At 38.8% G+C, this 14,865-nt stretch overlaps 2 protein-coding genes across 2 annotated transcripts in view; one reads left to right on the forward strand and one right to left on the reverse strand.

Moving 5' to 3' along the window:
- The window catches only part of C8A (complement C8 alpha chain), a 69,336-nt gene extending 63,303 nt beyond the window's left edge, over nt 1-6,033 (reverse strand). The window contains exon 1 of the mRNA XM_081486763.1: nt 5,876-6,033. Within this exon, the coding sequence (XP_081342889.1) occupies nt 5,876-5,952 (77 nt within the window). The 5' untranslated portion in view covers nt 5,953-6,033. The remainder of the gene's footprint in view (nt 1-5,875) is intronic.
- Nucleotides 1-14,865, forward strand: part of C8B (complement C8 beta chain) — a 186,219-nt gene that overhangs the window by 135,633 nt on the left and 35,721 nt on the right. The gene's annotated exons all lie outside the window — the stretch shown is intronic.

Here is a 14,865-nt window from a genome sequence, read left to right on the forward strand (position 1 = left end):
ACCTCCCACACTTTATGTCCACCCCTATACTGCAAATTCTGCAAAGCAAGGGATCATGACCCTGTTGATCACTGTGGTCCCCTAGTGCTGAGCACAGTACCTGGCATACAGTGGGAATTCAATAAAAACTTTTGTATGTATATATCATCTCATTAAATCTTATATAATTTAAATTTTATCAGACTCCTGTGCAATATTATATCTATTTTATAGATAAGTTAAACAGATTCAGAGGAAAATGAAATAATGTGCTTAAAGTTATAATATATTGATAGTAATTGGTGAAGCAAGAATTCAAACCAAGACTTTTTTTGACTCCTTTGAATGAAAATGAATGAATGAATAAATGAACAAATTAATTAAAAAAATGTATCTACTGTGTTCCAGGTACACATAGAACTCCACACTAAACTATACATATTTAGAAAACATTCCAATATATACTAGAATAAATTCCATATTGGAAAACATTCCAACATATATTCCAATATGTATTGGAAGATTTTTAGAAAACATTTCAATTTATACTGTGAAGGATTGCTGACAAAAGGGAAATAAAGTAATAAAAGTAATTTTCTAAAAGCTTACCATGTGCCAGCTTCTATGATCCGTGCTTTATGTGAACTCTTTTAACTCTTGACAAGCACTCATGAAATATGTATTATCTCTGTCTTTATAGATGAGAAAGTTAGCCTTGAAGAGTTTAAGCAACTTACCCAAGTTCCATAGCCACTAAGAGGTGAAGCCAGGATTTAAAACCAGGTTGATCACACATCAAAGCCCACACCCAATGCTGCTTGAAGTACAGCTAGAGATTAGTTACCCCGAAAGAAAAAAAGTGTCCATAGTAATGAGACTCATTTTGAGTCACATCTAATACTGCAGTTGTTTATACAAGCTGAAATTTCATGTAGCCTGAATACATATTGATTTCCAGTCATCCGGACAACTACAGAAAATATTCACAAGGCCCTGGTCCAGGATACTTTGGTGAACACTCTGATGCCCATGAAATAAAATAAAAAAGAGGAGAGTGATTTAAATTTCATTAGGCTCTACTGCCTATTTCATCTGTTTAGAGAAACAAACAGACCCTTGTAGTTATTCTGTATGTTTGAGATCTTCACTTGTATTTCTTTGAGCCCCCCGCCCCAAGGGACTTATGTTCATTCTTCATCAGTGGAAATGTTGGATTGGAAATGGTATAAAAGCCTTCGGGTATCTTAATTCCAAATTAAATATTTATTTTACTTTTTAAAAAATTTATTGGAATATATTTGGTTTAAAATATTGTGTTAGTTTCTGGTGTATAGCAAATTAAGTCAGTTATATATATACATATATCCACTCTTTTTTAGATTCTTTTCTCAATAGGTCATTACAGAGTATTGAGTAGATTTCCCTGTGCTATACTACAGATCCATATTAGTTATCTATTGTATATATAGTAGTGTGTGTATGCCAATCCAAATCTTTCAATTTATCCTCCCCCATTTATCCCCTCTGATAACTGTAAGTTTGTTTTCTACATCTGTGACTCTGTTTCTGTTTTGTAAATAAGTTCATTTGTGCTATTTGTTTTAAATTTGGGTATTGTTGCTTTAAAATATTGTATCAGTTTCTGCTATACAACAAAGTGAATCAGCTCTATGTATATATATTCCCTCCCTCTTGGATCCGCCTCCCACCCACACCCCATCTCACCCATCTAGGTAAATGGTATAATATGATGTTTACATTTCTCTGTCTGATTTATTTCACTCAGTATAACAATCTCTAGGTCCATCCATGTTGCTGCAAATGGCATTATTTCATTCTTTTTATGTCTGAGTAATGTTCCATTGTACATATGTAGCACATCTTCTTTATCCATTCCTCTGTCGACGGACATTTAGATTGCTCCCATGTCCTAGGTGTTATAAATAGTGCTTATCAAAATGGGTGCTCAGTTTTGAAAAGATTTTTTTTTCTGATGGGTGAGGGTAGCAATAATGGTGTAATAATGCCGATCGAGGAATTAGAAGGCCTGACTGTGCCACTAGGAAGCTGTGTGACTTACATATGAAATTGCTTTCTTTCCTCTCTGGCCCTCAACTGCTGGGGATAATAATTACAACAATCTCAGAGGAAAGTAATAAGGATTGAATTTGTCAATACTCATGAAATGCCTAGAGAAAATGGTCTGGTTGTTTTTTAATATTCCACTCCTCTTTCTGCGACTCAGTTTCCTTATCTGTAGCATGAGCGGATTCAATTTGATGTCAAAGTCCTTCCTAATTCTAAAGACCCATGAAATAAAAGTGACGGAAGTCGCAATCAACGATTTTAAGAGAGTTATTTTAAGTATATGAAAGGGAATCATAAACATTATGAGAAGTGAAATACATCAAAAAAGTACCAAATGAAACTTTTAAAGCTGAAAAATTATAATAACCAAAATGAAAGATTCATTGGATGGGCTAAAAAAAGGTTAAATATTGCAGAAGAAAAGATCAGTAAACTTGAAGATATAATGATAGTATTTCCAAAATGAAACAGAGAAACAATGCTGCCAAAAACAATTTAAAAAAAAAGAAGAGAGCCTCAGTGACCTGTAAGATAATATGAAGTAGTTGAATATATCTGCAGTCAGAGGAGAGGAGAGGGTATGGGGCAGAAAACATTTGAAGTAAAGGCAAATTTTCTCCAAAATTTGATGAGAACTATAAACCCAGAGACTCACACCAAGGCACATCACAATCAAACTGCTGGAAATCAATGATATAATATTTGAGTCCATTTTTAAAAAATGTTTGACACACAAAGAATAACAAAGTAGACTTTTTCTCAAAGACTATACAAGCCAAAGATAATGGAATGATATCTTCAAAGTAATGTGGAAGGAAAAGAGGAAACTTTTCACGTAGAATTTCATATTCGTCAAAGATAGCCTTCAAAATAAAGGCAAAACAAAGAGCTCTTCTGACTAATAAAAATGGACCATTCTCTCACCAGAATTCATTGTGACCAGAAGAAAGGTCAAAAGAACTTATTCAGGAAAAATAATAATGGTATCAGAAATGATATGATATTATTTGAAAGTAGGCTATGATAAGTTAATGATGAATGTTGCAAAGCTTAGAGTAACAGCCAAAATAAATAAATAAAATAGAATTGCTAATAAGCGATTTGGAATTAGAAAAAAAAATGAAATCCAAAAGATGACAGAAAAGGAGAAAAACAGAAACAAAGAACAGATGGGACAAGTAGAAAACAAATAGAAAACTGGTAAACCCAAACCCATGAGTATCAGTAATTACATCTTATATAAGTAGTATAAATACTATGATTAAAAGACAGAGATTGTTAGACTAGATAATAAAGTAAGACCACCTATGTGTTATCTGCATGAGTCATACTGCAAAATATTAAGAGTCAGATAAGTTAAAACAAAATATTGGGGAAAAAAATCACCATGCACAACCCAGGGATATGAAAGCCTTTTGTAATGATAAAGGGGCAAATCATGTATAAATCTGTATATAGATAGATAATAAGAGAACTTCAAAATACATGAAGCAAACACTGATAGAACTAAAAGGAGAAACAGATAAATGCAAAATATAGTTGAGGATTGCAGCATCTTTCCCTCAGTAATTATTAGACAAGGAGGTGAAACTTGAGCAGCTTTAACAACCAACTTAAAATGACTTAAAACTGCACCCAACAACAGTGAGAGCACACTTTGAAGTACCCGTGAAATATTCACTAAGAGCATATTCTTTATCGTAAAACAAATCTCAATAAAAGGATGGAAAAAATCTTTTAACTTTTTAAAGCAACACACATGCTGAAATGTATTTTTTGTACAAAACACATAAAAGAGAGTCATGATTTTTGAGCTGAATATTATAATGTCTTTTCATCAACATTATCTTAAAATATTTTTTCTCAAGCAGTTCCATTTTTCTAAGAATTTATAGTAATGGTGTAATAACACACAGGCAGTATAGTTTGTAATAATGGTAAATATGAGCTTATAAAAGTAAATGTATGCCATTAAAAATGTAAATATATACCATCTGTTTTCAATGTTAGTGTTTATATAAGATTCTATTTGAGAAAAATAGTTGTTTATTTTGCCATTGTTAAATTTTCTTTAAGTTTGAAATCACACTAATCCAAAAGATACATACTAATTGGCACATTACAAATTTATTCTCACTTTTATCAACCATTGGAGAGAAGAAAAATACCAAAAAAATGACAATAACAGTCACATAGCACCACTGGTAACAGCTGTCATTGAATGCTTAATAAGTACCAAGTGTCTTTTTAAGTACTTTTATGCACTTAATTGTTCCTCTTACTTGCCTTCCACTTTACAGCCCAGAAAACTTAAATAACTTGCCTAAGATCACACAAATAGTACATGCTGGTGCCAGAATTTGAACCCAGTCAAGTTATTTCACCATGTAGTTTTGCATTTGCAAAGCCAGGGTCAGACACCCTGGCATTAGACCCAAGACCTTGTGATTTCCTACTTCAGCACTTTGAAACATATTTAATTGGTTCTCTTTTGCCTTGACTTCAAATTTGCCTCTTCACTGGTCTGTCTTATTTGATAAGTTCATCAAACATCAAGACTCTTTGTTCATTTTCAAAAAGGATTACAATGATAAGCTTTTATAATTAAGGGTATCTCAGCAGAGATTTCCTTTACCACAGTTCTCTGGCCTTTATCTTCTAATTATTAGAGATGAATTTTCTGATTTTTCAAAATGGTATTTGCTTGAAATGCAAGTTGCAAATTAACTGCTTGTAAGAATGCCTTTCCCCCTCTGAACTGTTATTAGTTAAAGGAAATCTCTCTCTTAGCATTTAAAAGCAATAATGATTCAAAATTGAATCATCTAACAAGAATTTTAATAAAATAGCTCTACTTGAAATTTTCAATGTTTAGGAGACAGGGACTCTTTTAAAACTATCCCACAGGCAAAATAAAAGGCTATTTAAGCACTACAAAATACTTGATGTTAAGATTAAAAAAAAAAAACACATGAAGCTAATTTGGGATATTCAGGAAAAAGGAATGCATAAAATGCAGCGTACATAGATAAATATCTCTTCCATTCATTACTCCATAGCAAAAGGTTGACTTTCTGGAATGAAATGACTCAGTATCTTTATAGTCTCTTGTGTTTCCCAAGATAATTTTATGTACTTTATCTAATTTTATCCTCCCCCAAACACTATGAGATGTGTATTCTTATAATTCACAAATGGACAAGCAGAGGTTAAATTGTCCAATATCATTCAAGAGAATTATCATTTATTAAGTTGAATATATTTTATATCCAGGATCTTATTTCATGTTCATTAAGGCTACCCAGGTGGTGCTAGTGGTAGAACTGACCTGACAACGCAGGAGATATAAGAGATTCAGGTTTGATCCCTGGGTTGGGAAGACCCCCTGGAGAAGGAAATGGCAACCCACACCAGTATTCTTGCCTGGAGAAGTCCATGGACAGTGGAGTCTGGTGGGCTACAGCCCATGGGGTCGCAAAGACTCAAACATGACTGAAGCAACTGAGCACGACTCTTACAGAAGAGGTATTATAATTTTCATTTGACCAATCTAGAAACAAGTGCAAAGAGATTAGGCGATTTAGCCCAGATGACCCAGCTCCTAAGTCTTGGTTTTGCACACAGGCCTATCTGACACCAAGTGAATGCTCTTTTTACTGACCTGGAGTCCTTCACTGAATTAGTAATAGCATGGAAAAAAAGTCATGCTCCATCCTAAAATAGCCTGTTGCAAAAATGACAGCAGTTCATTTCCCGGCAAAATAACCCTTTAAACTGCAAATTTTGCAGAAGCTCTTGGCCAACTCACCAGTTCACCTTCTCTTGTATGGTTACCCCAGGCTGATAAGTCATCAAAAATAAGAGGAAAAAAGCAGCAGCAAACATCTCATCCAGGAGCTACCACCTTGTATTACCTAGAAAGGAATAAAACTACTCAGAGAGTTGGAATAAAAGACATCTACAGTCCGGGATCTATCTAATGTTCGAAGCTAAAAAAAAAAAAAATTCACTTGATTCTCATTCAGATATGGTTAATTACTTACTAGGGTATTGATTAGCCAAATGCCCTAAAATCTTAGACACCAAAGGCCACTGCCCCTCAGATCTTTGGAAAAACAATATACATATGGTTGAGGAAAGGAGGATATTTATGATAACCAATATCAGCTGAGCAGAAGGATCTTATTTTCAGAATGAGGCAAAAACCAAACCAAGATATAGCTCCAGAATTCGTGGTATTTTTGAGTAGTTCCTGGAATTTCTGAGGTCAGATCAATTTGTTTTGTAAGACTGAAATAAGGTTAATACTGGCATTTCAACTCAGCCATGAACAGCCAGCAAAATACAGGAAATGCTACTGGTTACATGGGGAAGTTCTCCAATGTATTGCCAAACATCTGGGGTCTGAGAAATGTGGATAATTGAATGGGCTTTCCACCTCTCATCCAGACATTGGGTATCATTACTATCTTGTTTTTATTTTTTACCCTTTTTTTTTATATTGGAATATAGCCAGTTAAAAATGTTGCGATAGTTTCAGGTAGACAGCAAAGGGATTCAGCCATATATATACATGTATCCATTCTTCCCCAAACTCCCCTCCCATTCAGGCTGCCATATAACACTGAGCAGAGTTCCCCTTGCTATACAGTAGGTCCTTGTTGGTTATCCATTTTACATATAGCAGTGTGTACATATTCATCCCAAACTCTCTAATTCTCCATTCTCCCTGTTCTTCTCCGTTGGCAACCATGATTTTATTCTCTAAGTCTGTGAGTCTGTTTCTGTTTTGTAAATAAGTTCATTTGAATCATTTCTTTTTTAGAGTCCACATATAAGAGATGTCATACAATATTTCTAGCATATTTGTGTCTTCAGGGAACCAGATGCCTTAAATGGACATCTCCAGAAGCATCCTCTAGAATTGTAACAACATCCACACACTGGACTGATGACGCCATGTCTACATACCTTCTCTTACTCATCCAGACGTAGTCATAAATCAATTACATAGAGATGGGTAGATAGAAAGATAATAATTGAACGTGTGTCAGGCATTTAATTTGTCTTATTTTACTTAATCCTTAAACTAAGTTTATGAGATGGAAATGATTCATTTCATTTTGCAGTTGAAGAAATGAAGGTCCAGAGAAGTTAAGCTGCTCAGGAATAGACAACTGTCTTGATATCCTCTGCGATTGTTTGATTCTATCATTAGCAGGATTGGCCTGAAAGAGATGGGAATACCAGACCATCTGACCTGTCTCTTGAGAAACCTGTATGCAGGTCAGGAAGCAACAGTTAGAACTGGACATGGAACCACAGACTGGTTCCAATTAGGAAAAGGAGTACGTCAAGGCTGTATATTGTCACCCTGCTTATTTAACTTATATGCAGAGTACATCATGAGAAATGCTGGGCTGGAAGAAACACAAGCTGGAATCAAGATTGCCGGGAGATATATCAATAACCTAGGATATGCAGATGATACCACCCTTATGGCAGAAAGTGAAGAAGAACTAAAGAGCCTCTTGATGAAAGTGAAAGAGGAGAGTGAAAAAGTTGGCTTAAAGCTCAACATTCAGAAAACTAAGATCATGGCATGTGGTCCCATCACTTCATGGGAAATAGATGGGGAAACAGTAGAAACAGTGTCAGACTTTATTTTTGGGGGCTCCAAAATCACTGCTGATGGTGATTGCAGCCATGAAATTAAAAGGCGCTTACTCCTTGGAAGGAAGGTTATGGCCAACCTAGATAGCATATTTAAAAGCAGAGACATTACTTTGCCAACAAAAGTCCATCTAGTCAAGGCTATGGTTTTTCCAGTGATCATGTATGAATGTGAGAGTTGGACGGTGAAGAAAGCTGAGCGCCGAAGAATTGATGCTTTTGAACTATGGTATTGGAGAAGACTCTTGAGAGTCCCTTGGACTGCAAGGAGATCCAATCAATCCATCCTAAGGGAGATCAGTCCTGGGTGTTCGTTGGAAGGACTGATGTTGAAGCTGAAACTCCAGTACTTTGGCCACCTCATGCAAAGAGTTGACTCATTGGAAAAGACCCTAATGCTGGGAAGGATTGGGGGCAGGAGGAGAAGGGGACGACAGAGGATGAGATGGTTGGATGGCATCACTGACTCGATGGACATGGGTTTGGGTAAACTCCAGGAGTTGTTGATGGACAGGGAGGCCTGGCGTGCTGCAATTCATGGGGTCGCAAAGAGTCGGACATGGCTGAGTGACTGAACTGAACTGAACTGAACTCATTATTCATCTCAAAATTATTTTTTAAAAATGTACTGAATAACTTGCATGCCTAAGAAATTTGTACCTGGTTTAATTGTGGAGATTTAAACAAGGTCCTCGGTTGTTATTATCTCTATTTCTTCAGAGATTAAGGTGCAGTTTGACAGAGGTGAATACCAATTATTCCAGGCCCTAGAAACCCTACCCCCCACCTGCCTCGTCTCTGATTTCTGTGTCTCTCTTCCTCCCTGTCTTTGTTTTGACTCCTGGGTCCTCTTGGCTGCAATTTTACAATCCTTCTGACCTATTTGGAAAACTCTGTTCTTTTACTTTTTCCTCAAGTAATCTAGCCATGACTAAATACCTCATAATGCTTTTATTGACATGTGGATGTGATGGGAGGTGTTATATCTGGACACCCTATGGGCAGCTCTGGGAGGCACACCTGGAACCCACTTCTTTCCACCAACACCCTAGGTGCCTCTGTCTTCCCTCCAGGTCCATCCAAAGTCCAGGGTATGAGCCAGGTCATCAGCCCCCTGGGGCATGTGGCTCAGATTTTCCTTTTGCACTTCTGCAGCAATTCTCATGCGGAGCAGACTTCTCCCTACAACAGGGGTCTCAGTGGGAATGACTGTGCCTCTCAGGGAATATTTGGAAATTTCCAGGGACTTTTATGGTTGTCACAACTTTGGAGGTTGTGTTGCTGGTATCTAGTAGGTTCTAAACATCCTACAGTGCAGAGGGCAGGTCCCCCAACAAAGAATTCTCTATCCCCAGATGTCAATAGTGCCAAGGTTGGGAAACACCACCAAAAGGCTGGTCTGCCTTTCCCTGACCCCTGGAGTCCTGGTGAATTAAGTTTCTTCTTTTTGCATGCAGGTAACATTGTCTTTTTTGTTAGATCAGTTCCTTCTTGGCATTTCCCTGTGCAAATCTCCTCAACCAGGACTTCAGTGGTACTCAGGACTCCTCCTTAACTTCAGGTAACCTCTCTCACCTTCCACACCTCCAACTTGCTCCCTTAAATCCTATAATATTTTCCTTCCAAGCTTCTCTCCTTCACTTTCCCTTTGATCCATTTCAGGGCCTCGGCTCTCTCCTAAACTTGTCTAACAGACTCCTAGGGCACCTCTGTTTCACCTCACTCCAGCCCTTCCTATACATTATAGCTGGATTCACCTTCAGGAATGCTGGATCTGAAAACATCACTCTCCTGCTCAAAGACCTTCTGTGGATCCTTCATTTTCCGTGAGGTTAGAAGTCCAAATTCCTCCAAAAAAGCCGAATCCATCTTTGCAACCTTATCAGCCACAACCCTCTAATTATCCTGCACATTATGGTCTAGGTTCCCCTCACCTTTCTCACACTTTCTCACTGCCGTGATCTTGCTCATGCTGGACCTGGACAACTTTTATCCATTATCGGCTACTTTTCGGCCAAGTGTTTTCTCAAATAGCAGGTCCATCATAGAGCCTTGGCTGATGGCCCCAATCTGGAAGGAGTCTCCTTGTTATCTTTGAACCTTACAAATACATCACCAGCACTTTTCATTTTTGCCATATGTTATGTTCTTCCAACAGAGTGATGTATATCTTGAGAATGAAGTTTTCTCGAGGGTAAATTCTGTCTGATTCTCCTTTGTTGTCACCATTATCATTGACCACTGAATCTGTCCTGAGAAATATTGAGTGATTGACCAAAGGATTAGAAATACTTCATAATTTCATAGTAATTTCAGGTATATTTTCTCATTTAATCATCACTGTAATGTTGTAGATAAATGTCATTATTCTGAAGAGAATCCTAAGAGTCAACGATACAGTGATTAAGGTAGAAAACAGAACTAAGAGATACAGAGTACCACTTTTTGTGTTTTTTATAAATCTCCTATGTAGTTAATCTTTACATGATCTTGCAAGACCAGTAATAACAGTGTTGTTTTGCAAATGAGGATGTTGAATTTCAGAATAGTTAAGTACTTTGCCTGCAGTTGCACAGCTGGTGAGTCTCAGAGTCATGGGTTTATTTGTCCAGCTTTAAAAACTCAGATAGTTTTTGATCTGGTCACACAATGACTAAAGCAATGTATCAGGCCTAATGCCTGGGTCTTCTAGCTCCAAGTCCAGTTCTCTGTTTATTATGCCTTAGCTCAGAGAATGAATACCATTTTCAAAGGCAAAAAAGCAAAATGCAGGAAATGGAGAGGGGCTCACAGGATAGGATAGTATCAAGAGAGAAGCTAAGTCAGATGGGATCATTCCCTGCCTCTGTGACTAAGTGTATGAGTGCAAGTGTGTGTGTGTGTGTGTGTGTGTGTGTGTGTGTGTGTGTGTGTGTGTGTGTGTGTGTGTGTGTGTGTTGGAATGGGGGCAAGGCACTCATCTGTTTTCAGCCAAAATCGTCTAAGGTGAATGGGAAATGCCAAAAAATTGTTAACTTTGCATATGTGGATTTTACCTTAATTGTAGCATTCTGTTATCAGAGATAGATAGTTATAAAGTATCATGCAGAGAAGACAGCAAGATGGCAGTTCATTTTGAAAACACATAGCTTGTCTCAGGGAAACACTTTCCACTATCTAAATCAGCTTGTGAGTTATGGCCTCAGAATGCAACATGTCCCGTGTCAGCCCAGACTCTCACTTCAGGGTGACAGCCAGCCCTGTGCTCTTTGAAAAGCTGCAGAAGCCCTAGGCCCATTCCCCTGTGCTGGACCTGCAGGGTGTTCAATGCAGACACATCAAAATTCTGCAAAATGAATGCAGATAGAGGCAATTTGCTAGAATGGAAAGAGTGCAGCTGTAGGTCAGAAGACAACATTAACCTGTAATTGTTTCCTAACCTCAGTTTCTTTGTCTGTAAGATGGGTAAAATAATAACTATCAGGATAGGATTGAAGAATTGTAGAGGAAATTAGAAAATATATCCTCAACTGGGAATTCTGAACATTCAGTTCAGTTCAGTCACTCAGACGTGTCCGACTCTTTGCAACCCCATGAAACGCAGCACACCAGGCCTCCCTGTCCCTCACTAACTCCCTAAGTCCACCCAAACCCATGTCCATCGAGTCAGTGATGCCATCCAACCATCTCATCCTCTGTCGTCCCCATCTCCTCCTGCCCCCAATCTTTCCAGCATCAGGGTCTTTTCCAATAAGTCAGCTCTTCGCATCAGGTGGCCAAAGTATTGGAGTTTCAGCTTCAACATCAGTCCTTCCAATGAACACTCAGGACTGATCTCCTTTAGGATGGAGTGGTTGGATCTCCTTGCAGTCCAAGGGACTCTCAAGAGTCTTCTCCAACACCACAGTTCAAAAGCATCAATTCTTCTGCACTCAGCTTTCTTTATAGTCCAACTCTCACATCCATACATGACCACTGGAAAAACCATAGCCTTGACTAGACGGACCTTTGTTGGCAAAGTAATGTCTCTGCTTTTTAATATGCTGTCTAGGTTGGTCATAACTTTCCTTCCAAGGAGTAAGCGTCTTTTAATTTCACAGCTGCAATCACCATCTGCAGTGGTTTTGGAGCCCCCCAAAATAAAGTCTGACACTGTTTCCACTGTTTCCCCATCTATCTGCCATGATGTGATGGGACCACATGCCATGATCTTAGTTTTCTGAATGTTGAGATTTAAGCCAACTTTTTCACTCTCCTCTCTCACTTTCATCAAGAGGCTCTTTAGTTCTTCTTCACTTTCTGCCATAAGGGTGGTGTCATCTGCATATCCTAGGTTATTGATATTTCTCCCAGCAATCTTGATTCCAGCTTGTGCTTCCTCCAGCCCAGCGTTTCTCATGATGTACTCTGCATATAAGTTAAATAAGCACGGTGACAATATACAGCCTTGACATACTCCTTTTCCCATTTGGAACCCATCTGTTGTTCCATGTTCAGTTCTAACTGTTGCTTCCTGACCTGCATACAGGTTTCTCAAGAGGCAGGTCAGGTGGTCTGGTATTCCCATCTCTTTCAGAATTGTCCACAGTTTATTGTGATCCACACAGTCAAAGGCTTTGGCATAGTCAACGAAGCAGAAATAGATATTTTTCTGGTACTCTTTTGCTTTTTGGATGATCCAGCGGATGTTGGCAATTTGATGTTGGCAGTTTGGTCTCTGGTTCCTCTGCCTTTTCTAAAACCAGCTTGAACATCTGGAAGTTTACAGTTCACGTATTGCTGAAGCCTGGCTTGGAGAATTTTAAGCATTACTTTACTAGCGTGTGAGATGAGTGCAATTGTGCAGTAGTTTGAGCATTCTTTGGCATTGCCTTTCTTTGGGATTGGAATGAAAACTGACCTTTTCCAGACCTGTGGCCACTGCTGAGTTTTCCAAATGTGCTGGCCTATTGAGTGCAGCACTTTCACAGCATCATCTTTTAGGATTTGAAATAGCTCAACTGGAACTCCATCACCTCTACTAGCTTTGTTCGTAGTGATGCTTCCTAAGGCCCATTTAACTTCACATTCCAGGATGTCTGGCTCTAGGTGACTGATCACACCATCATGATTGTCTGAGTCATGAAGAACTTTTTTGTACAGTTCTTCTGTGTATTCTTGCCACCTCTTCTTAATATCTTCTGCTTCTGTTAGGTCCATACTATTTCTGTCCTTTATTGAGCCCATGTTTGCATGAAATATTCCCTTGGTATCTCTAATTTTCTTGAAAAGATCTCTAGTCTTTCCCATTCTATTGTTTTCCTCTATTTATTTGCATTGATTGCTGAGGAAGGCTTTCTTATCTCCCCTTGCTATTCTTTGGAACTCTGCATTCAAATGGGTATATCTTTCCTTTTCTCCTTTGCTTTTCACTTCCGGTCTTTTCACAGCTATTTGTACGGGCTCCTCAGACAGCCATTTTGCTTTTTTGCATTTCTTTTTCTTGGGGATGGTCTTGATTCCTATCTCCTGTACAATGTCACGAACCTCCATCCATAGATCATCAGGTATTCTGTATATCAGATCTAGTCCTTTAAATCTATTTGTCACTTCTACTGTATAGTCATAAGGGATTTGATTTAGGTCATACCTGAATAGTCTAGTGGTTTTCCCTACTTTTTTGAATTTAAGTCTGAATTTGGCAATGAGGAGTTCATGAGCTGAGCCACAGTCAGCTCCCGGTTTTTTTCTGCTGACCGTATAGAGCTTCTCCATCTTAGGCTGCAAAGAATATAATCAATCTGATTTTGATGTTGACCATCTGGTGATGTCCATGTGTAGAGTCTTCTCTTGTGTTGTTAGAAGAGAGTGTTTGCTATGACCAGTGCGTTCTCTTGGCAAAACTCTATTAGCCTTTGCCCTGCTCTATTCCGTACTCCAAGGCCAAATTTCCCTGTTATTCCAGGTGTTTCTGAACATTAGTAACTTGTTTATTAAAACAATCCTTCCCCATCTTTTTGCTCCTTCTTCCCAATACTGGTTTATCTCTCTCATAGCGTGAAAGCTTTCATTTAAGTACCAAGGAAGGGGAGAAGTGGAAGAAAGGTGGGGCCTGGCAAAGAGAATGATGAAGGAGGATGAAATAAATGTGGGAGGTTCACGTCTCCAGGTATCCTGGGCTTGTTGCAGGAAAATGGAACATGAGAGAGTGGTCATGTCTCAGGTCTTGGGTGAGTCCCTGGGACTGGCTGCCAATGAGGGTTTTTAACTTCTCACAGGAAATAATTCAAGAGTGGGTCGTGGGAAACTGAAAGAAGGTTTACTGAGATACACCTTCCATAGGCAGAATGAGGTCTGTCTCAGAAGGTGAGAGCAACCCAAGGGCTTAGAGTCATCTTGGAAAGTGATAGTGGCCCAAAATATTGGGAAGTTAATTTTCATGGTCTGGGTAATTTTATAGGTTAATGAATGGGAGGCTTTTTCAAACTATTTTCAGGAAGGGGTAGGGATTTCCAAAAGTTGGGCCACCATCCACTTTTTGACCTTTTAGGCAAAGGAGAAGCCCCAACAAGATGGTATGAGGGGTACAATCATGTTTAAAATCAAATCTCATACCCACCAGAGATGCTCAGACGGCACAAACGAAACCTTGTGCACACCAGGACCCCAGAGAAAGGAGCAGTGACCCCACAGGAGACTGAGCCAGACTTGCCTGTGAGTGTCCGAGTCTCCCACAGAGGCGTGGTCAACAGTGGCCTGCTGCAGGGTCAGGGCACTGACTACAACAGTCCTGGGAGCCTCAGCCTGCTGGCATAAGTCATTTTTGGCCTCAAACCAAATTTCAGTGGAGCACAGCCCCACTCATCAGCAGAAAATTGGATTAAAGATTTACTAAACATGGCCTTGCTCACCAGAACAAGACCCAGTTTTCCCCACAGCCTGTCCTTCCCATCAGGAAGCTTCCACAAGGCTCTTGTCCTCATCCATCAGAGAGCAGAAAGAATGAAAACCATAATCACAGAAAACTAACCAAACTGATCACATGGATCACAACCTTGTCTAACTCAGTGAAAACATGAGCCATGCCATGTAGGGCCTCCCAAGATGGATGGGTCATGGTGGAGAGTTCTGACAAAACCTGGTTCATTGGAGTAGGGAATGGCAAAT

The sequence above is a fragment of the Giraffa tippelskirchi genome, chromosome 5 (assembly GCF_054371585.1).
Source record: "Giraffa tippelskirchi isolate mGirTip1 chromosome 5, T2T-mGirTip1v1.2.pri, whole genome shotgun sequence".
Classification (NCBI taxonomy): Eukaryota; Metazoa; Chordata; class Mammalia; order Artiodactyla; family Giraffidae; genus Giraffa; species Giraffa tippelskirchi.